The sequence below is a fragment of the Lepus europaeus genome, chromosome 21, assembly GCF_033115175.1.
Source record: "Lepus europaeus isolate LE1 chromosome 21, mLepTim1.pri, whole genome shotgun sequence".
Classification (NCBI taxonomy): Eukaryota; Metazoa; Chordata; class Mammalia; order Lagomorpha; family Leporidae; genus Lepus; species Lepus europaeus.
In genome coordinates this window covers 60,333-79,771 of record NC_084847.1, presented here as the reverse complement: position 1 = coordinate 79,771, position 19,439 = coordinate 60,333, and the positions used below count along the sequence as shown (strand labels likewise).

Here is a 19,439-nt window from a genome sequence, read left to right as displayed (position 1 = left end):
GGCCTCAGTGCTCATGGAGGAAGGGACCTGGAGACACCAGGCAGCCAGCTGTGGCATGCTTTGGCGGCAAGCCCAGGCCCTGGCTTTCCAGAGAGGACACCGCCGCTGACCCTGGCTGCCCAGTCTGGGGATCCAGCCCTGACAGGGTCAAGAATGCCAGGTATGAGGTTGTCCTGTGTCTGGCTGTGAGCCCAGGCTGGGAGGGGTGGCCCCACGGGGCCTGCACCTGCACAGCCTCCCTCCTGCCTCAGGGCCTGGACCCTCAGTCCCTCCTCCTGTGTGAAATCCGCATTGCTGTCAGCTGTTCGCACAGACCCACTGCGCAGGCCCAGCTGGCCGATGGGTGCAGGAAGCATACAAGCATACCGCTGCCTTCGGCCCAAACTGTCAGTTTTGCTTTCGGTGTCAATAAAATTTCCCTTGGCCACAGGACGCCGCTACCTTTTGGGGTCAGCAACTCAATTCTTGGAGTGCTGGTGCGACCTGTGTCCAGGGGACTGGGCACAGAGCGCACGGGAGGCCTGGAGGGAGCCAGGGGGAGCAGGGAGACCCTCCACCACCCTCAACTCTGGGCAGCCGCCTGCGCCCTGCTGCTGCCACCTCCCACCCCCCAGGGCTGTGCCCAGAGTCCGAAGAGAAAGGTGGGGAAACTCGCTCTAGCTGCCCCAGCTGGACGCAGCGGGGCCACTTGGTGTCCTGGTCATGCAGGGCCAGAGCACTGGTGCCCAGAGTGGACGCCAGGAGCCCTGTGGCTTCACAGTGCCTGCTGGGGGCCCAGAGCATGGTCAAAACCTCCCACCCTGTCCTGGAATGGACGTGACAGAGTGGGCACAGGTGCGTACCCCTGGCTCTCGTCCATAGGCAGGTGCGTGTGTGAGTGTGGTCTCTGCGGTGCAGGAAGTCGACCTATGGGACTGGGTGACACGCCCCCCACTGCTCCTTCTCCAGGGGAACTCACTCTGAGTGGAGTAGAGGGTCAAGACTGACGCCCACCAGGCCCATGCTCTCCGGCCTAGGCGCCCCCGGCCCCCCAGCCACAGGTCTCTTAGCTGCGCTCGGGCTGCGGAGCCCAGCGGCCTTCCCGGAGGAGGTGACAAGGGCCGGGCCGGCGGGCGGCGCGCATTCCTGAGCCCTGAGTCAGAGCGGCCGCCCCCTCCGGCGAGGCCCGCCCCCGGCGCGCACGCCCCTCGCTCCATGGCATTCCCGGGCGGGCGGGGACTCGGCGCGGGCGCCCTCCCGGCCAGTAGCGGCAGCCCCCCCCCCCAGCTCCCGCGGGACCCTCGCAGCGCCCGCGGTAGTGGCGGTGAGTGAGCGCGGCGCGGGGCGCGGGCGGACCCCGGGGACGCGGGGCGCGGGGCCGGTCCCAGGACTCAGCATCCGGAGCGCTTGGAACGGCCGGGCTTAGATCCGGGTCCGGGTCCGGGATCGGGGCGCGGGGTCCCAGGGTCCCGAGGTCCCGGGGTCCCGGGGTCCCGGCCCGAGGTGGGCGCGTGTCCCGCGGGCGGCCGCACTTTCCTCGCCGGAGTTTCCCCAGCCGCCCGCGGAGGCGGCCCAGCCCCGGATTCCCCGCCCGGCGCGCCGCAAAAATAGCCGTGGCCGGATTAGCGCGTTCCCGGGCCTGCCCCGCGCCCCGCCGCCGAGGGTCGCGGAGTCGGAGGGAGCGGGGCTCGCCCGGACCCCTGGGAGCGGCGCCCCCGCCGCACTTTCCGGTGGGTGGGGCTCGGGACTCTGGCTCTCGGCGGGATGGGCGGGAGCGTCCCCGTCCGGGTCCGCGGTCCCGCCTGGGGTGGGAGTGGGAGCAGCAACAGCTGTGCCGCCGCGGGTGGGCGCGTCTCGGTCGCCCCCGTTCGTGACTCAGAAGCTCCAGAGCCCCGGGGGCTGCAGCCCCCACCCCACCCCGGGCCGGGGACCGTGCGGCAGCGGGGGTTGAGCCTGAGGCCAACCCCGAGGACCCGCCGTGTCCCTGCCGGCTGTCCGTGCTGCGCGGGGCCGAGGGGGGCTGGGTGGGAGTGGGCGGGGGTCCCCCGCTGGGTGGGAAGTGGGCAGGGTCCCGGACGTCCTGGCCGCAGCTCCTGGGGCGTGCAGCTCTGGCCTGCTCTGCCTGGCGGGCGGGGCCTGGGTCTAGAGGCCTCCGCGCGGTGTGGGAAAGCCCCCTGCCCCCACCGCGACTTCCTGCGGAGTCCGGGAGAAGATTCAAGGATGAAACTGGCTTTTCAGGTTTAGCCCAGCGCCAGGCCCAGCAGTCCCAGGCTGGCTTCTCCCCACCCCTGGGAGCCACCCCCCCCCCCCCAGGTCGGGAGGATGCTGGGGAGCTGAAGGGGTCCCTGAGGCTGAGCCCTGCCCCAGGGTCTCTTGGGACTAGCAGGGGCTAGAATGGGGCGTGGGGATCTGGTGGGGGTCTCAGACCCCTGCCCCCACGGGCCAGCCTCCTGCTGCACAGCCCCCTGGGGCAGCCCTGCTTCCTTGGCCAGCACCAGCGAGCCAAACAGACAAACCCAGCTTGGAGCACCTGCCCCCTCCACCTTGGTCTGGGGGAACCCCCCAGCCCCCGCCCAGGACTGGGTTTCCTCTGTGGTGGGTCAGCTTCGCAGGCTTTTCTGCCTGGGTTGGGCGTGTTTGGGGGACTCCTCAACTCCCTCATCCCCTGGGGGGTGTGGCCCTGGCCCAGAGGGGTCTGACAGCCTGCCACAGCCCTGCTCTGGGGATCTGCAGTGCTGCCAGCCGGTCAGGCAGACCCAGCCCAAGGCTGGAACTCCCTGAGGTGCTGTGACCTTGGGCAGTGACTGGCCCGAGCCTCAGAGCGGCTGTGTGACCTGTGAGGCCGCAGTCAGGATCAGGTTGGGGGCAGGCTCCTGTGGCTTCCTCCCCGGCCCCATCTGCCTCTGAAGCTGAATCCAGGGCTGCCCGGGCACCGGGGGGGCACGTGTGTACGCTGGCCCCCAGCTGGACCCCGGACTGGGACCACAGCATGCCCACAGTCTGCTGTCCTAAGTCCGTGCTCCCACCCTCTTGCTCTGCGTGGCCTGTGTGAACCTTGGAGCTTCCTGGCCGCCGTCTGTCCTTTCTGTCTGTCTAGCCCGTCTGCCCCAGCCAGGTCCCGGTGTTTGACTCCCGAGAACGCGTAACTGTTGCCCGGGTTCCCATGCCCCTCCTCGCCCACAGAGCCCCTGCAAACCTGCCTGGAGCACAGCAGGGGAGGGGTGCGGCTGGGAGGCTGGGACGTGCTGTGTCCTCCTGGGGAGGGGACGGCACTGTGACAGCCGCTGGCCGGCGCGCTGCGTGTCCTGGGAGCACTGTGCAGTCACACGTGGCGGGCCAGGGCCAGGGTGATCCCTTCTCCCCCGGGGGATCAGGAACTGGACCTCTGGCTCAGGCTCAAACCAGAGGCCAAGGGTCAGTGATGCCAGGGGATGCTCGAGGAGCCGGTCCCTCCTGGAGCCAGGCTCAGGTACGGACAGGTCTGGACAGGTGTCCTGTGCCTGGCCATTCCTCCAGCTGACCTCTGCGGTGGCTCTGGGCCCAGGCTTTGACAGACTGGCTTTGACAGCGTGGTAAAAGCTGTCCCCGCCAGCGGTCAGGGAGTGTGCGGGGTGGGCAGTGGTGGCTGTGCACCACGCGGCCAGCCTGGCCCTGTGTCCTCGCTGCCCCTTGACCGCACCTGCCCAAGGGTCCAGTGCTCAGGTTCCCTGTGGTCACCCTCTGCTTGCACCTGCTGCAGGGCCCTCTGCACCCTGGGGCGTGGGCGACCTTTCTGCTCCCCCAGTGTCTAGGGGACATTCTAGCCCCCGTCCGCTGCCCACTGTGTGTCCAGCGCTGCCACTCTGTGCTTTTCAGATGGGAAAAGCAGGGCCTGCTCGGGTCTGCAGGTGGTGGAGACAGGGGACCAGGCTCCACCCCGCCCCAGGCCAGCCTGAAGCAGCCCCCAGCAGGAGGCATGGTCAGCAGGACCCGCCCAGCCCAGAGCGGCCTTTGACGCCTCATCCCTCAGCTTCCCTGCAGTCTTGCCCCTCCCAGGCACCCCTGCCTCCCTGGTCCCCCTGCTGGTTGTCTGCATTTCCCAGCCGCTGATGGTTCTGGGCCTGGGGACCGCCACAGACGCTGCTGCAGCGTGACCCTGGCCCTCAGGCCCTGCGTGCCTGAGCACTGAGGGGTCAGCGAGGGGAGGTGCTGCTGGACTTGCCCTGAGGGGCTGTCGGGGAACAAGAGCCCCTGTGTGCTGGGGAGGCCTGCACACTGAGCCACTGTCTCTTCTGGGCACACCCTCTGTGCGGCCTGGGCTGCCCTCCCCCGTGCCTGCTGTGGGGCATCCCCCACAGGCCTTGTGAGTCCCACTCACTAGCGGCCCAGAGGAGGAGCGTGGGCCCCGCTGGTCATCAAGCACCCGACTGGGTCCACTGGGAGGAGGGGGGGCCCTGCGAGGCGTGGATGTGCAGGTAGGGGCTGGTGCCTGGCGTCTCGCAGCCCCCTAACCTCTTAGATGTGCTGTCCCCACTCCCATCCTCTACAGCCGCAGCCACTCCTCCCAGACCCAGCAGACGTCTGGACTCCCCCCATCTGCCTGGGCCCCGGGAACTGCCCCCCACCAAGCCTGCACTCTGCAGGGACCACTGTCTCCTGCCAGTGGCTCCCGGGGCATTGTGGACCCTGCAGGGCCAGGACAGAGGCCCTCACGAGAATGAGTTCCTGTGCCCCTCCTGGCCTGACCAAGGAGGAGGACAGGTGCAAGGACCCTCCCTTGGGGGAGCATCTTGGGTGTGTGTGAGCCGATCACTTGGCAACGGGTGCTTGTTCCCCGGAGTGAGGAAGCAGCTCTGTGTCCCTAGAGGCGCTGGGCACAGGGTGGGTGGTCCTGGAGAGGACAGCCCCCAGCAGTCTGCCTACGGGTTCCCAGGGGTGCCCCAGTCTCCACTGTTCCCCTGCTCTTCTCTGGACCCCGTAATAGCATCGCCAAGAACATCGGCTCGTTTCCAGGCACGGCTGTGAGCTGTGGCAGGGCCAGACAGCCCTCAGCATGTGTTGAAGGCAGCATCGCTCGCCCTGTGGGGGAGGCCCTGTCTGACCCTCGGCACCGCAAGGCCTGGGAGGTGGGACCACTTGGGTCCCCCAGGGGGGCTTGCTCACGAGGCGGCGGCAGCGCCTGTGTCCCCGATGTGCCTGGGGGACAGAGTCAGGTGGCCCTCCGACCCTTTCCGCACCGGTACGGTGGGCTTTCTTTCTTTCTTTCTTTTTTTTCAGATTTATTTGAGGCTGGCGCTGTGGCATAGCGGGTAAAGCTGCTGCCTGTGATACCAGCATCCCATAGAGTGCCAGTTCATATCCTAACTGCTCCAGCTCACTTCTAATTGGCCTGGGAAAAGCAGCGGAAGATGGCCCAAGTGTCTGGGCTCCTGCCACTCTCGTGAGAGAGCCAGAGGAAGCTCCTGGCCCCTGGCTTCGGCCTGGCCCAGCCCTGGCTGTTACAGCTCTCCAGGGAGTAAATCAGTGAATGGAAAAATCTGTCTATTTCTCCCTCTCTCTGTAACTCTTTTAAGCTAGTAAATAAATCTTAAAAAAGAAAAAGACTTAATTATTTGAAAGGCAAAGCATCAGAGAGGGGTGGGGGGAAGATCTTCGATCTGTTGGTTCACTCCCAAATGACTACAGCGGCCAGGGCTGGGCCAGGCTGAAGCCAGAAGCTCCCTCCAAGTCTCCCACGTGGGTGGTGGCAGGGGCCCATGTACTTGGATTGTCGTCTGCTGCTTTCCCAGGTGCGGCCGCGGGAGCCGGGTCAGAAGCAGAGCAGCGGGGATGCAGCTTGTGCGCGGATATGGGGTGCCCTCAGCTGCGCGCAGCCTGACCTTACCGCAGAGTGTGCCGAGCTGTGGCCTTCCTCACCGGGGATGGGATGTGTGGGCCTGGCCTGGCTTGCTGCACCCCTGTGCTGAGTGCCTGTCTCCTGGCTCAGCTCCCGAGGGAGCTTGGCTCCCCCTGGCTCTCAGCAGTCTCAGAGGTCGGCCCTGCAGTGCTGTGAGGCCCAGCCCGGGCAGGGGCCTGAAGGAGCTCCTGGTGACGAGATGAACGCCACCTTGGTCCTTGACCCCGCGGTCAGGCTCCGTGAAGGCCGGGAGAGCTCAGCCTTTAGGGGGCCGTGCATGCCCTAACCCTGGCTGAAGAGCTCCCTGGGGCTTTGCACCCCTGGCTGCCACCTTGCCACTGAGGTGCACATTGGCTCGCAGGAGAGGCTGGAACAGGAAGGGGGCTAGAAGAAGGCATGCTGGGACTCCTCGCCACTGGGGCCGTTCCTGGTCAGATGAGGGTCGAGGGTCGGGAGGAGTCGTGAGAGCCGTCTCTGAACCACTGGAACCTTGGATTGGTCCCCTAGGTCCTGGCCTAGAAGGAGCCGTGGGCAGTGACCTGGGCCTCTACCTGGGTGACTGGGAACAAGGCCTCGGTTTCCTTCTTTGTGCAAAGTGAGTCAGGCGTTTTCTGTCTCCTCCAGGCAGCTGAGAGGGGAGATCCGCGTGGAGGCCATTTCTGGGGGAGTCGGCTCCTGGGGTCTGTCGTTCTTGGAGGAGGCCCCGGGAGGCTCTGGCCACACCCCATGGTATCTGTGTCCCCCGTGAGCTCAGGAAAGCTCCCCAGTCGTGGCTGTCGTCCGAGGGGTGTGGAGCTGCCCGAGGGGAAGATGGTGGTGCTCGAGGGGGCGGAGTCTGACCCTGCTTCACAGTCGCATGACAAGGCAGTGCCGGCCCCAATGCAACCCTGACCTCTGCTCTGGTGATAGTTTTTTTTTGTTTGTTTGTTTTTGTTTTTTTTTTTTTTGCCAGGCAGAGTGGATAGTGAGAGAGAGAGAGAGACAGAGAGAAAGGTCTTCCTTTTTGCCGTTGGTTCACCCTCCAATGGCCGCTGTGGCCAGCGCATCTCGCTGATCCGAAACCAGGAGCCAGGTGCTTCTCCTGGTCTCCCATGGGGTGCAGGGCCCAAGGACTTGAGCCATCCTCCACTGCCTTCCCGGGCCATAGCAGAGAGCTGGCCTGGAAGAGGGGCAACCGGGATAGAATCCGGCGCCCCAACCGGGACTAGAACCCAGTGTGCTGGCGTTGCAAGGCGGAGGATTAGCCTGTTAAGGCACGGCGCCGGCCTTGGTGATAGGTTTGAGGTGGGGGATCCCAGATGCTCTGGGCAGTGCCAGGCCCGGAGCCCCCACCTGTCCCAGGACAGGGGTCCATGTTCGTGGGCCATCTGGTGTTCACCGGGACTCCTGCGCAGGTAGTTTTTGGAAGTTCGGGGTGGAGAGGCGGAGATTTGCCCCTGGCACAGATGGGGTGCCCCAGCCTGCAGGCCTCACGCTGGCTGACCCCCAGGCAGCTGTGCCCCCTCCAGCCTCTGCCTGGATGTGACCCTGCAGGGCATCTTGAGTAGGCCCGCCCCGCCCCTCACCACACAGCTGTAATTTGCATGGAGGATTTTGAAGAATGCATCAACTTGTTTTCACGTATTTGCAATGCAGAGAGACCTCTCATCTGCCAGGGTCCTTCCCGAGTGCCCACAACAGCAGGAGCCGGAGCCCAGGACTCCCTCCGGGTCTCCTGCTGTAGGCATGAGGGACCCAGCTCCGTGAGCCGTCACCTGCCCGGAGGCTGCAGTCAGTCCGGAGCGCAGCAGGGACTGGAGCCCAGCACCAGACGCCTACCAGTCCCTGGCGTTTTACTTCGAAATGTTGTCGCCTGAGGCTCAGGGAGGGCGGGCTTTCTTCTCTTTCCCCACCAGCTCCAAGTGTCTCGCTCAGGCCGTTGTCCCATTGCATTGGGGCCATGCGCAGGCCCGGGAGCTCCGTGGGGATGCGCAGGAGGGCTCTGCCCCTGGGGGCCGTGGGCACCACTACCTCTCCCTCTGGGGTCCCGCTCCAGTGAGAGTCCCGGGGCCTCTCGGGACTGCCACGCTGAGTGACACACACCACACCCCCAGGCCTGCCTACGCCCACCTGGAGCCATGAGCGAGTGCCGCCGGGACAGCACGAGCAGCCTGCAGCGCAAGAAGCCGCCCTGGCTGAAGCTGGACATTCCCGCCGTGGCGCCCCCGGCGGCGGAGGAGCCCAGCGTTCTGCAGGTAGGCCCTGGCCAGCGCGGGCTGAATGCGGCCCCTGCGTGGCCCCCTCACCGGGACCCTGTTGCCCAGCCCCTGAGGCGCCAGGCTTTCCTGCGAAGTGTGAGCATGCCTGCGGAGACGGCGCACGTGCCCTGCGCTCACCCTGAGCCCCGGCGGCCTGTGCTGCAGCGCCAGGCCTCCATCACTCAGACCATCCGCAGGTACGGCCCCGGCCACTCGTGGGGTGGGGTGGGGGCTGGGGGCGGGTCCCCTCCTGTCCCAGCCTCCTCCTCGCCGTGGTCTGCACATTCCCTGTTCTGTTCTGGGGCCTGACTCCATTCACCCCTGCCCCCCCAGGGCTCAATCTGTCCTTCTCTGTCTCCCCCTGCTTGAACGCGCTGGCCCTCGGCAGCCGACAGGTGCGCTTTGGGCGTGTCCACACTCTGCCCCTCTTGGGTTCCCAGGCTGCCCGCAGGGCCCTCCCACAACGCCAGTCTCTCTCCTGGTCCCTGCTCAGGTACCTCAGGCAGGTCATGGGTGTGCTGCTGTTTTCTGGCGTGTGCATGGCGTGTGGCTCTCGGGAGCTGCCCGAGTGGCTTGTGTTCCCTGGGGCTCCTAAAGGCAGGTGCTGGCGGTGTTTCTGTTTGCATGGCCAAGGGCTATGGGCAGCCTGTCTGGGCCTGTAGCACCTGCTGTCAGTCCTCTGCCGTCCTGGTCACTGCCGCTGCCTGGGGCCAGGCTCCCTTGGACTGAGCTGTCCATTCCTTCTCTGGACCCAGTGTCTCCCCCACCCCACACCCCAGCTCCCCTCAGGGATGGCACAGGTAATGCAACCCTCAGCTGGGTAGGATCAGACGTCGTGTAGTGGGAACTTGGGGTTGGTTAAGTAGTTAGAGGTGGCCAGGGCTGGCCTCCTTGTCCTCTGCTGCCGTCCTGCCTGGCCCCTGTGGGACTGGCGGCCCCTCACTGGGCTCCTCCTGTGCCAGGGGCACAGCCGACTGGTTCGGCGTGAGCAAGGACAGCGACAGCACCCAGAAGTGGCAGCGCAAGAGCATCCGTCACTGCAGCCAGCGCTACGGGAAGCTGAAGCCCCAGGTCATCAGGGAGCTGGACCTGCCCAGCCAGGACAACGTGTCACTGACCAGCACTGAGACCCCCCCGCCGCTCTACGTGGGGCCGTGCCAGCTGGGCATGCAGAAGGTACACCTGCCACCGCTGCCTCCTGCGGCCCCGCCTTCTCCCCGGGGCTGAGGCCGCGGCACATCAGCCCGAGCGGAGGAGGCTTCTCCGGGGATTGTGGTCTGAGAGGGCAGTCGGAAAGTCTCATGCAGGTGTCCACCGGCCCGGGGGAGGGGCCCACCGTGCCCGCTGCAGGGAGAGGGAACTGGGGCGGGATGGGGAGGGGGGCAGCCGGCCTGTGTGAGGAGCCCCCCACGGTGCTGACCCGGCTCTGAGTGCGGCCTCTTCCCATCCAGATCATAGACCCCCTGGCCCGGGGGCGGGCGTTCCGCGTGGCTGACGACACCGCGGACGGCCTGAGTGCCCCGCACACTCCCATCACGCCGGGGGCTGCCTCCCTCTGCTCCTTCTCCAGCTCCCGCTCAGGTTTCAGCCGGCTCCCCCGGAGGCGCAAGCGGGAGTCGGTGGCCAAGATGAGCTTCAGGGCCGCCGCCGCTTTGGTGAAGGTGGGTGCGCGGCCGAGGGTGCGGGTGGGGGCGCAGCTGGCCCCAGCTCCCAGCCTTCCCTCTTCCTCCTCAGGGGCGCTCCATTAGGGACAGCACCCTGCGCCGGGCACAGCGCCGCAGCTTCACGCCGGCCAGCTTCCTGGAGGAGGACACGGCAGACTTCCCTGACGAGCTGGACACGTCCTTCTTTGCCCGGGTAAGAAGAGCCCACTCGTCACTCCCGGCCCCATGGGCTCGGCGTCGCCCCTGACCTCGTGTGGTTTGCTCAGGAAGGTGTCCTCCACGAGGAGCTGTCCACGTACCCGGACGAGGTGTTCGAGTCCCCGTCAGAGGCCGCACTCAAGGACTGGGAGAAGGCCCCGGAGCAGGCGGAGCTCACCGGCGGGGCCCTGGACCGCAGTGAGCTGGAGCGCAGCCATCTGATGCTGTGAGCTCGGGGGCAGGCGGGCAGGGAGGGGAGGCAGTGCCATGTCGGCCATGGCCGTGAGGGTGACAGAAGGGCAGCCTCCTGGACTGAGGGTCCTGCTTGGCCACGGGGTGGGGACTGAGGCCCCAGGGGAAGCACCAGGCGTCACATTTCATCCCTAGGAGGTGCAGAGCCGCTGGCTGGGCCCGGTCTCCTCCTCCCTGCCACCCGGGGAGGCGCGTGGGGCTCCTCTGTTCTCTAAGGAGGAGGCTGATCCTGACCCCTTGGCGAGGTGGGGGCAGGACAGAGCTGGGCAGAATGGGAGCAGGGGCGGGGCCTGAGGCAGCAGGTGGACACCTGGGCTCCTTCCAGGCCCCTGGAGCGAGGGTGGCGGAAGCAGAAGGATGGTGGTGCTGCTGCCCCACAGCCCAAGGTGCGGCTTCGGCAGGAGGTAGTGAGCCCACCCGGGGCGCGGCGCGGCCAGCGCATCGCCGTGCCGGTGCGCAAGCTCTTCGCCCGGGAGAAGCGGCCCTACGGCCTGGGCATGGTGGGCCGGCTCACCAACCGCACCTACCGCAAGCGCATCGACAGCTACGTCAGGCGCCAGATCGAGGACATGGACGACCACAGGTAGGCCCCGCAGGCCGAGGGTGCGGGCTGGGCCGGGGCCAGGCCCCTGCTGATGCGCCGCCCCGCAGGCCCTTCTTCACCTACTGGCTCACCTTCGTACACTCGCTGGTCACCATCCTCGCCGTGTGCATCTACGGCATCGCGCCCGTGGGCTTCTCACAGCACGAGACCGTGGACTCGGTGAGCCGCCCCGCCCCGCCAAGCCGGGCCTCGCCCCCGCCCCTGCCGGCATCTTAACCCACCCACCCCCGCCCCCGCCCCACAGGTGCTTCGGAACCGCGGCGTCTATGAGAACGTGAAGTACGTGCAGCAGGAGAACTTCTGGATCGGGCCCAGCTCGGTGAGGGCGCGGGGCGCGGGGCTGGGGCGGCGGCGGGGGCCCCGGCCTGCAGCTTCACGTGCCCCTCACCCGCAGGAGGCCCTCATTCACCTGGGTGCCAAGTTCTCACCGTGCATGCGCCAGGACCCGCAGGTGCACAGCTTCATCCGTGCCGCGCGGGAGCGCGAGAAGCACTCGGCGTGCTGCGTGCGCAACGACCGCTCCGGCTGTGTGCAGACCTCGGAGGAGGAGTGCTCGGTGCGTGGCCTGCCCGCGTCGGCCCTGGGTGTTCTCTGTGAGGGTCCCGCTGCAGGCAGACCCGCCGGAGTTGTCCTTCACTGCCATTCTTGGCACCCGCGGGCCAGGGCCTTGCTGTCACATTAATCCCCGGGCCTCTCCCTGCCATGGGTTATTTCCTGAGAGGCAGAGGCAGAGGCGGAGACAAGGACCACTCCCCTTGGCTGCTCACTCCCCAGATGCCTGCCAGGGCTAGGCAGACCCAAGCTGGCAGCTGCAGTTGCCGTCCAGGTGGCAGGAGCACGCCTACCTGGGCTGTCTGCGCTGCCTCCCGAGGTCCACGCTGGCAGGAAGCCGGAGTCAGCAGTGAGATCCGGACACCAATGCAGGCGCCCCTACACGCCTCCACCACCAGTTCCCGGCCTGTGGACAGTCATTTGAGGTTCTTGTTGTGCGCTGGTTCACTCCCAAAGTGGCTACAACGGCTGGAGCTGAGCTGATCCGAAGCAAGGAGCCAGGAGCTTCTTCCAGGTCTCCCATGTGGGCGCAGAGGCCCAAGCACTTGGGCCATCTTTCACTGCTTTCCCAAGCCATAGCAGAGAGCTGGATCAGAAGTGGAGCAGCCAGGACTCGAACCGATGCCCATATGGGATGCCGGCACTGCAGGCTGGGGCTTTAACCTTGTGTGCCACAGCGCCAGCCACGGGTGCATGCATCTTGACCTTCACCTAAGTGGCTGTTTCTTCACTACACAGTTTTTTTTAAAAAGATTTTATTTATTTGAGAGGCAGAGTTACAGACAGAGGAGGAGAGACAGAGAGAGAGGTCTTCCATCCACTGGTTCACTCCCAAAATGGCTACAACGGCTGGAGCTGAGCTGATCTGAAGCAAGGAGCCAGGAGCTTCTTCTGGGTCTCCCGTGCAGGTGCCATCTTGGGCCATCTTCTGCTTTCCCAGGCCATAGCAGAGAGCTGGATTGGAAGAGGAGCAGATGGGACATGAATGGGCACCCTTTTGGGATGCTGGCGCCACAGGGGGAAGCTTAGCTTACTATGCCACAGCACCGGCTCCCAGCAGTTTTTAAAATTTATTTGAAAGGCCAAGTAAGAGAGAGTAGGGGGAGGGGGTTTATCTTCCATCTGTTGGTTCACTCCCCAAATAGCTGTACTACCTAGGGTGGGGCCAGGCTGAAGCCAGGAGCTAGGAACTTCATCCGAGTCTCTCACATGCATGGCAAGAAGTCAAGTACATAAGTCAGTATTGGCTGTTTCCCAGGTGCTTAAGCAGGGAGCTGGATTGTAAGTGGAGTAGCTGGGACTTGGACCAGCACTTTGATATGGGATGAGGCCATCCCAAGCTGCAGCTTAATCCACTGCACCACAATACCCACCCCCCCAGTAATTTAAGTAATTTAACAACAAAAAAGACTCATTCAAGCTTTTATCACATCATCTTATACAGGGCACCTAACAAATTAATGGAAAATGAAATTAGAAGATCTTTTTGGGGCCGATACTGTGGCACAGTGGATTAAGCCCCCATCTGCAGTGCTAGCATCCCACGTGGGCACCAGTTCAAGTCGCGGCTGTTCTACTTCTGATCCAGCTCTCTGCTAATGCCCCTGGGAAAGCAGGGAGGTGGAGCAGCCAGGCCTCGAACAACAATGTCCCTGTGGGATGCTGGCATCACAGGTGGTGGCTTTACCTGCTATGCTATGATGCTGGCTCCAGATGAGTTTCTTTAAAAAAAAATTTTTTTTTTGGTGCAAAAAATATAGAGTCCACACATATTTCCTTTATTTCTTTTTTGTTTATTTACTTGAAAGGCAGAGAGAGGTATCTTCCATCCTCTGGTTCATTCCCCAAGTGGCTGCAGCAACGGCTGGTACTGGGCCAGGCTGAAGCCAGTAGCCAGGAACTTCATCCTGGTGTCCCATGTGGGTGGCAAGGGCCCAAGCACTTGGGCCCTCCTCTGTTGCCTTCCCAGGTGCATTAGCAGGGAGCTGGGTCAGAAGTCGAGCAGCCAGGCAGGACTTGAGCTGGTGGTTAGCTCGCTGTACCGCTATCTGGCCCCCATGCAGCTTTTTTGTAATTCCACGAACTTCTTGAGAATTCCTCATGCTTAGTGTCCATAGTTCATACCAGTTGTTTTTAACTGTAAACTAATAGGAATCAAGCTGCTCAGCTTCTGCTAAGAGGAAGTCTCCCCACACGCCAAGTGCGTCTCCGAGGTCAATTCAGAGGCTGAGCTGTAGTCAGGATCTCGTGGCTTTGCCCTGATCCCCCACATTGCAAGCGGTGGGCTCTGACCAGGGGTGACCCTGTGTGTCCCCACAGTCCACACTTGCAGTTTGGGTGAAGTGGCCCATTCATCCTAGTGCCCCGGACCTTGCTGGCCAGAAGAGGCAGTTTGGCTCTGTCTGCCACCAGGACCCCAGGTCAGTGTGGCTGTTCTACCTCTGTCCATCTTCCTGGGGGGTGTGGCAAGGGCACAGGTTCCCCCTCTTGTGGTTGAGTTGGGTGGGAGGGCACAATGGCAGGGGCTTGGCACAGTGCTCATATTGGGCTCACGCAGGGTGTGTGACGAGCCCTCCTCTGAGGACCCCCATGAGTGGCCAGAAGACATCACCAAGTGGCCGGTGAGCTGGGGGGGGTTGTTGGGGAGCCACCCTCCTCACTTGAGGCCACACCTCACCAGCAGTGGTGCCAGAGAGACCCCACTGTGGGGTTACAGTGTCTCTAGATGCCCCTGGCGACTTGTGAGGTCAGGCAGACAGGCGGTGTGTGATGGGTTGGTTAGAGGACACCTGTCTCTCCTGTGAACTTGCTCATGTCTGTCCTTCCGTGTCCACATACACACACGGTGAGGCCAAGGGCTGGGGGAGCCCCTGGCCCAGCTTACCCCTGTCTCTGACCCAGATCTGCGCAAAGAGCAGTGCTGGCAACCACACCAACCATCCGCACATGGACTGTGTCCTAACAGGCCGGCCCTGCTGCATTGGCACCAAGGGCAGGTGAGTGTGTGTGCTCACTGCACCTGCTGTTCCAGCCTCATGAGCTCCGCAACTGTGCCCTTCCCCCTTGCCAAATCTTGATAAATCCCTCCTCCCCAGGGTGTGGGGTGGGACTCACTCAGGGCTGCGGGCGGCGCCTTGGCCCCTGAGCCCCACAGTCTCGTTCTGCAAGGTGGTGCCCTCCCACCTCGGCTTGCCTTCCAGGTGTGAGATCACCTCCCGGGAGTACTGTGACTTCATGAGAGGCTATTTCCACGAGGAGGCCACCCTGTGCTCCCAGGTAGGCCTCCAGCCGGGCGGCCCTCCCCGACCCAGCACCGCAGGCACTGATGGCCGCCCTCCGCAGGTGCACTGCATGGATGACGTGTGTGGGCTCCTGCCCTTCCTCAACCCCGAGGTGCCCGACCAGTTCTACCGCCTGTGGCTGTCCCTCTTCTTGCACGCAGGGCAAGTGACACTGGGCTGAGTAGATGGTCTGAGACCCCAGGAGGAGGGGGAGCTGGCTGGGGTGGGGGAGGCCACTCCCCTGCTGATGCCACGTCCGCCCCACAGGATCCTGCACTGCCTGGTGTCCGTCTGCTTCCAGATGACGGTGCTGCGGGACCTGGAGAAGTTGGCGGGTTGGCACCGCATTGCCATCATCTACCTGCTGAGCGGTGTCACTGGCAACCTGGCTAGTGCCATCTTCCTGCCATACCGGGCAGAGGTAACCCCCTACAGCCCTGGCCCCGGGTGGGTTTGCTGCTGTGGGCTGTGGCCAGCCCGAGTCCCCTTCAGGGCCGGGCACGCAGTTTGGGTCTCCAGCATCTCCATCCAGCTCGTCGGCCCTGATCCGCTCTGGGCCGTGGCAGGCGGGGTGGGAGGATGGAGCCCTGTGAGCTCACGGGGACCGCCTCTGCCCCCAGGTGGGCCCGGCCGGCTCTCAGTTTGGCATCCTGGCCTGCCTCTTCGTGGAGCTCTTCCAGAGCTGGCAGATCCTGGCGCGGCCCTGGCGAGCCTTCTTCAAGCTGCTGGCCGTGGTGCTCTTCCTGTTCACCTTCGGGCTGCTGCCCTGGATCGACAACTTTGCACACGTCTCCGGCTTCGTCAGCGGCCTCTTCCTCTCCTTTGCCTTCCTGCCCTACATCAGCTTCGGCAAGTTTGACCTGTACCGCAAGCGGTGCCAGATCATTGTCTTCCAGGTGGTCTTCCTGGGCCTCCTGGCCGGCCTGGTGGTCCTCTTCTACTTCTACCCCGTGCGCTGTGAGTGGTGCGAGTTCCTCACCTGCATCCCCTTCACCGACAAGTTCTGTGAGAAGTACGAGCTGGACGCTCAGCTCCACTGAGCTGGCTGTGGGCGCTGGCGGCCCCGTGCACCAGCGGGCTGCAGCTGGGCAGTATTGACCCCTGAGCCCTAGGAGACGGCCTGCTGGGTGCAGGGCCCTGCGTTTCCTGAACACAGACCGCCTGTGCCTGGTTCGTGCCTGTTGAACTGAACACAGACCGCCTGTACCTTGTTTGCGCCTGTTGAACTGGACACAGACCGCCTGTGCCTGGTTCGTGCCTGTTGAACTGGACACAGACCGCCTGTGCCTTGTTTGCGCCTGTTGAACTGAACAGACTGCCTGTGCCTCATTCGCGCCTGTTGAAGCCTCCGCACTGCCGGTGCTCACTGTCCGCGTCCCTGTGATAACCGTCTAACCAGTCCTTCGACGACCACCTCACGTGGCCAATAAACGTACCGGGAGCGTTTTAGCTGCCAGTGACTCGACTGAGGCGTCTCCTCCTTCCTGGCGTCTGGCTCAGGGCCGTGGAGGGAGCCCCTGCCAGCCCCTGGCCCGAGTCCCCAGAACGGGAACTGAGTGTCAGCCACGGCGCCTCAGGCAGGTGCGTGCAACTGGGAGCTGACACTGGGTGGCGGGCTTAAGGATGGGTGGTGGCATCACCCCAGCAGCTCCCGTTTCTGCCCCCGGCTGCTTGGCACTTTTCTAAGTGAGTGCTGTGGGCTGAGGCTGGGGGCCCACCCACAGCTGGGCTGCATCTCACTCCCTCTGTGTGCTGTGTACATGGGTGTCACAGCTGAGCAGCGGGGAGCGGTGGCCCAGGGCTCAAGTGTGGCCTCCCTAGACTTTAGGGCTCATCCGCACCAGCTTTCTGCCCTCACTGCCCCGAGTGGCGAGCCCACTCTCGCCCAAGCACAGTGCTGTGGCCCTTTCATGTCCCAGACCCACAGCACACAGGTTCATTCTGCACAGGGGGCGGGCCCAGACCCAGAGCACACAGGTTCATTCTGCACAGGGGGCGGGCCCAGACCCAGAGCACACAGGTTCATTCTGCACAGGGGGCGGGGCCAGACCCACAGTACACAGGTTTATTCTGTACAGGGGGCGGGGCCAGACCCAGAGCACACAGGTTCATTCTGCACAGGGGGCGGGGCCAGACCCAGAGCACACAGGTTCATTCTGCACAGGGGGCGGGGCCAGACCCACAGTACACAGGTTTATTCTGTACAGGGGGCGGGCCCAGACCCAGAGCACACAGGTTTATTCTGCACAGAGGGTGGGGCCAGACCCAGAGCACACAGGTTCATTCTGCACAGGGGGCGGGCCCAGACCCAGAGCACACAGGTTCATTCTGCACAGAGGGCGGTGCCAGACCCAGAGCACACAGGTTCATTCTGCACAGGGGGCGGGCCCAGACCCATAGCACACAGGTTTATTCTGTACAGGGGCAAGACCAGACCCCAGAGAACATAGGTTCATTTTGTACAGAGGGCCGTGGCCAAACAGCCCCAGGGGGTCTGCTGGGTGACTCGGTGCTTACCCTCAGGTAAAAACAGGCTCAGGTCATGCTCCCGGGAAGAACTAGCCCCGCCCCGCGCTGCTCAGTCCCGACAGCTCGCGCTGGGCACGGCCAGGCTGCATCAACAGCCCTTCTGTGAAGGGGGCACGACCCAAGAGGAGCTTGGCCACTGGTGGCAGGGCTGTCTTGCCTGGAGACTCACTTCTGTCTCAGCTTTTTGATGAAGGAAACCTCGTCCCGATTCCGGATCCCGTAACTGAAAGGAGAAAAGGCATGGTGTCTGACTGCGGTGGGTTTGTAAGTCCCCACCGCAGGGGCGTGGGAGACCCAGAGCGAGCCACAGGTGAGGCGTGTGCGCCCGCCCACAGACCCGCGAGGAGCAGCCAGCCGCCGTTCACTTCCACGCGTCGTCCTGGAGCTGTGCAGCCCTGAGCCACGGCTGGAGGGAACCAGCAGTGCCCGTGCGCTGCTCCTCTGCCTGCCGTCTCCTGAGCCCCGGCGGAGGCAGCAGACCACGTGACCCCTGGACTTACTCGTGACCCCTGGACTTACTCGCGGAGCTTCTTCCTGTCCTCTGTGAGCTTCTCTCCCGCGGAGGTCAGGTGGTATGTCCTCCACACGTAGGACCTGCAACGGGGGGCCTCAGGTAAACTCCTGAGCAGGGTGAGTGCGGCAGCCCGAGGGGACAGTGCCATGGGGCCTGCCAGAGGGGCAGAGGGGCAGCTGGGCCCCGCACACCTCGCGAAGGAAACAGATGGCAGTGCTGAGTCGCTGTGAGGACACGCGACTCAGCAGGACAGTGATGCCAGCAGCGTCTGAGGAAGGGACAGGGCCATGGACGGTGCTCCAGCTGACACTGGGGAGGCTACTTCTGGACGCACTAGTGTCCTAAGTGTCCCCAAATGAAGGTATCAGCAGCTTAGCTGGGTGACGTGATGAGAGATGTTTAAGAACAGCAGAGGGGAGCTGTCCTGCAGGCCCCTGTGACTGGGCACGGCCTCCTCGCGGGGCCCGTGAAGGGGCTGCTGTCCCACTCACCAGCTGATGTGCTGAACGCCCCCTTCCCGCTCCTGCTTGAGCTGCACGTATCTCTGGATGGCCTTCTTCAGGTCCAGGACCGTGGCGTTCTGCACCACGACCACAGCTGCAGGGAGAAGATGTGGGGTGGGGATTCACAGCCCTGGCTTCCGCCTGTGGGTTTCCCGACGGCCAGGCCGGCTACCATCTTGCCCATGCGGCACCTGAAGCAGAGAGTGGCACTCACGCATGACTTCTCCGTCCATCTTGGACACCCGGACCGTCATCGCCTGGCCATATTCTAGTGCAATCTGGGAGTTGATCTCTTCCAAAGTCACCTAGAAAACGCCATGCAGGGGCAGTGGGAACCCTGGCTTTGTTTATCAGCCCAAGCAGAACCACACTTTATGGAGGGCCGGGGGAGAGGGGCTCTCGCCTATATGGGAGGGGTCTCCCTTTAGCACCTCAGTCTCAGGTTCCACCCGACTTCTGTATTTCATGCCCAGAATGGCTGTGGAAACGGGGAGAGTGCGCCCCCAGGGGCTGCTGAGGGGAGACGCTGGGCCTGTCAGTTTGCCCAAGAGCCCCTGGTCACCAGATCCAAGCCAGAGCCCTGGACTAAGTGGGAGGCATGTGTGCAAAATACACAAGGCAAGCAAACACGGCAGTGATGACTTCAGTATAACTCTTCTTGTAGGAAATTCGCCTCTGCATCTACTTATTCGAAGAGGGGGGGGGAGGAGGAAGGAGAGGGAGAGGGAAACACGGATCTTCCATCCGCAAACGGCCCCAACACCCAGGGCTAGGCCAAGCCGAAGCCAGGGGCCGGGAGCTCCACCCGGGCCCCAGGCACTGGGCCGCCCGCCGCTGCTCCCCCAGGAGCGCTGGCAGGGAGCCAGATGGGAAGCGGAGCAGCCGGCGCTCCGATGTGGGCGGCTCCCATTCTTCAATTTTCCTTTACCGACAACCTTTTGCATCAGGTGTGGCACCGTTTCCCCGGGCCCGGACGGAGCCCCCCATCAGCACCTCTCCGGGGGGCAGGTGGCCGCACTGCCGCGCGCACCTGGATTGGCAGGTCGCAGAGCAGCGGGTCCTGCACCACCATGGCGAGACCCTCCTGGAACACGTCCACCGCTTCCGAGTGAGGCAGCGTCTCCTCTTCGTCCTCCTCCTCCTCCGGCACCTCGGGCCCCTCGGCCTCCTCGGCCTGCTCCGCTGCCTCCAGGGTCGCCAGCCCGGAGCCACCGTCCGCCGGCCCAGCCACTCCACACCCGGGAGGCGGAG

General features: G+C 64.2%; 2 protein-coding genes across 4 annotated transcripts; one reads left to right on the top strand and one right to left on the bottom strand.

The window, feature by feature from the left end:
* The first annotated feature begins 1,219 nt into the window (after positions 1 to 1,219).
* Positions 1,220 to 16,139, top strand: RHBDF1 (rhomboid 5 homolog 1). 3 transcript variants are annotated; one of them, XM_062180899.1, is made up of 18 exons: positions 1,220 to 1,303; positions 7,948 to 8,088; positions 8,158 to 8,288; positions 9,054 to 9,267; positions 9,543 to 9,752; positions 9,826 to 9,948; positions 10,022 to 10,179; positions 10,531 to 10,788; positions 10,857 to 10,968; positions 11,054 to 11,128; positions 11,204 to 11,365; positions 13,681 to 13,781; positions 13,919 to 13,982; positions 14,263 to 14,357; positions 14,562 to 14,637; positions 14,704 to 14,804; positions 14,910 to 15,063; positions 15,263 to 16,139. In XM_062180899.1, the coding sequence occupies exons 2-18, from the start codon at positions 7,972 to 7,974 to the stop codon at positions 15,680 to 15,682; spliced, it is 2,571 nt and encodes an 856-aa protein (XP_062036883.1). In that variant the 5' UTR covers positions 1,220 to 1,303; positions 7,948 to 7,971; the 3' UTR covers positions 15,683 to 16,139. The 3 variants fall into 3 exon arrangements, with proteins under 3 accessions (XP_062036883.1, XP_062036882.1, XP_062036881.1); XM_062180898.1 differs by having other exon boundaries at positions 7,948 to 8,288; positions 15,284 to 16,139; XM_062180897.1 differs by having other exon boundaries at positions 7,948 to 8,288.
* Positions 16,140 to 16,538: 399 nt separating this feature from the next.
* On the bottom strand, positions 16,539 to 19,428 carry SNRNP25 (small nuclear ribonucleoprotein U11/U12 subunit 25). The gene is made up of 5 exons (XM_062180906.1): positions 19,219 to 19,428; positions 18,403 to 18,493; positions 18,177 to 18,282; positions 17,691 to 17,765; positions 16,539 to 17,394 (listed from the first exon to the last, which is right to left on the bottom strand). Exons 1-5 carry the CDS (start codon positions 19,258 to 19,260, stop codon positions 17,337 to 17,339), a joined length of 372 nt encoding a protein of 123 aa, XP_062036890.1. The 5' UTR covers positions 19,261 to 19,428; the 3' UTR covers positions 16,539 to 17,336.
* Positions 19,429 to 19,439: the final 11 nt, after the last annotated feature.

Excerpts from the sequence above, each read along its gene's own strand:
- RHBDF1 (XM_062180897.1), top strand. The coding sequence starts at position 7,972 with ATGAGCGAGTGCCGCCGGGACAGCACGAGCAGCCTGCAGCGCAAGAAG. Across the intron at positions 10,969-11,053 it reads AGCACGAGACCGTGGACTCG|GTGCTTCGGAACCGCGGCGT; the intron begins GTGAGCCGCCCC and ends CCCGCCCCACAG. Across the intron at positions 11,129-11,203 it reads TCTGGATCGGGCCCAGCTCG|GAGGCCCTCATTCACCTGGG; the intron begins GTGAGGGCGCGG and ends CCTCACCCGCAG.
- SNRNP25 (XM_062180906.1), bottom strand. The coding sequence starts at position 19,260 with ATGGTGGTGCAGGACCCGCTGCTCTGCGACCTGCCAATCCAG. Across the intron at positions 18,283-18,402 it reads GATGGACGGAGAAGTCATGC|CTGTGGTCGTGGTGCAGAAC; the intron begins GTGAGTGCCACT and ends TTCTCCCTGCAG. Across the intron at positions 17,766-18,176 it reads GGCGTTCAGCACATCAGCTG|GTCCTACGTGTGGAGGACAT; the intron begins GTGAGTGGGACA and ends CCCCCGTTGCAG.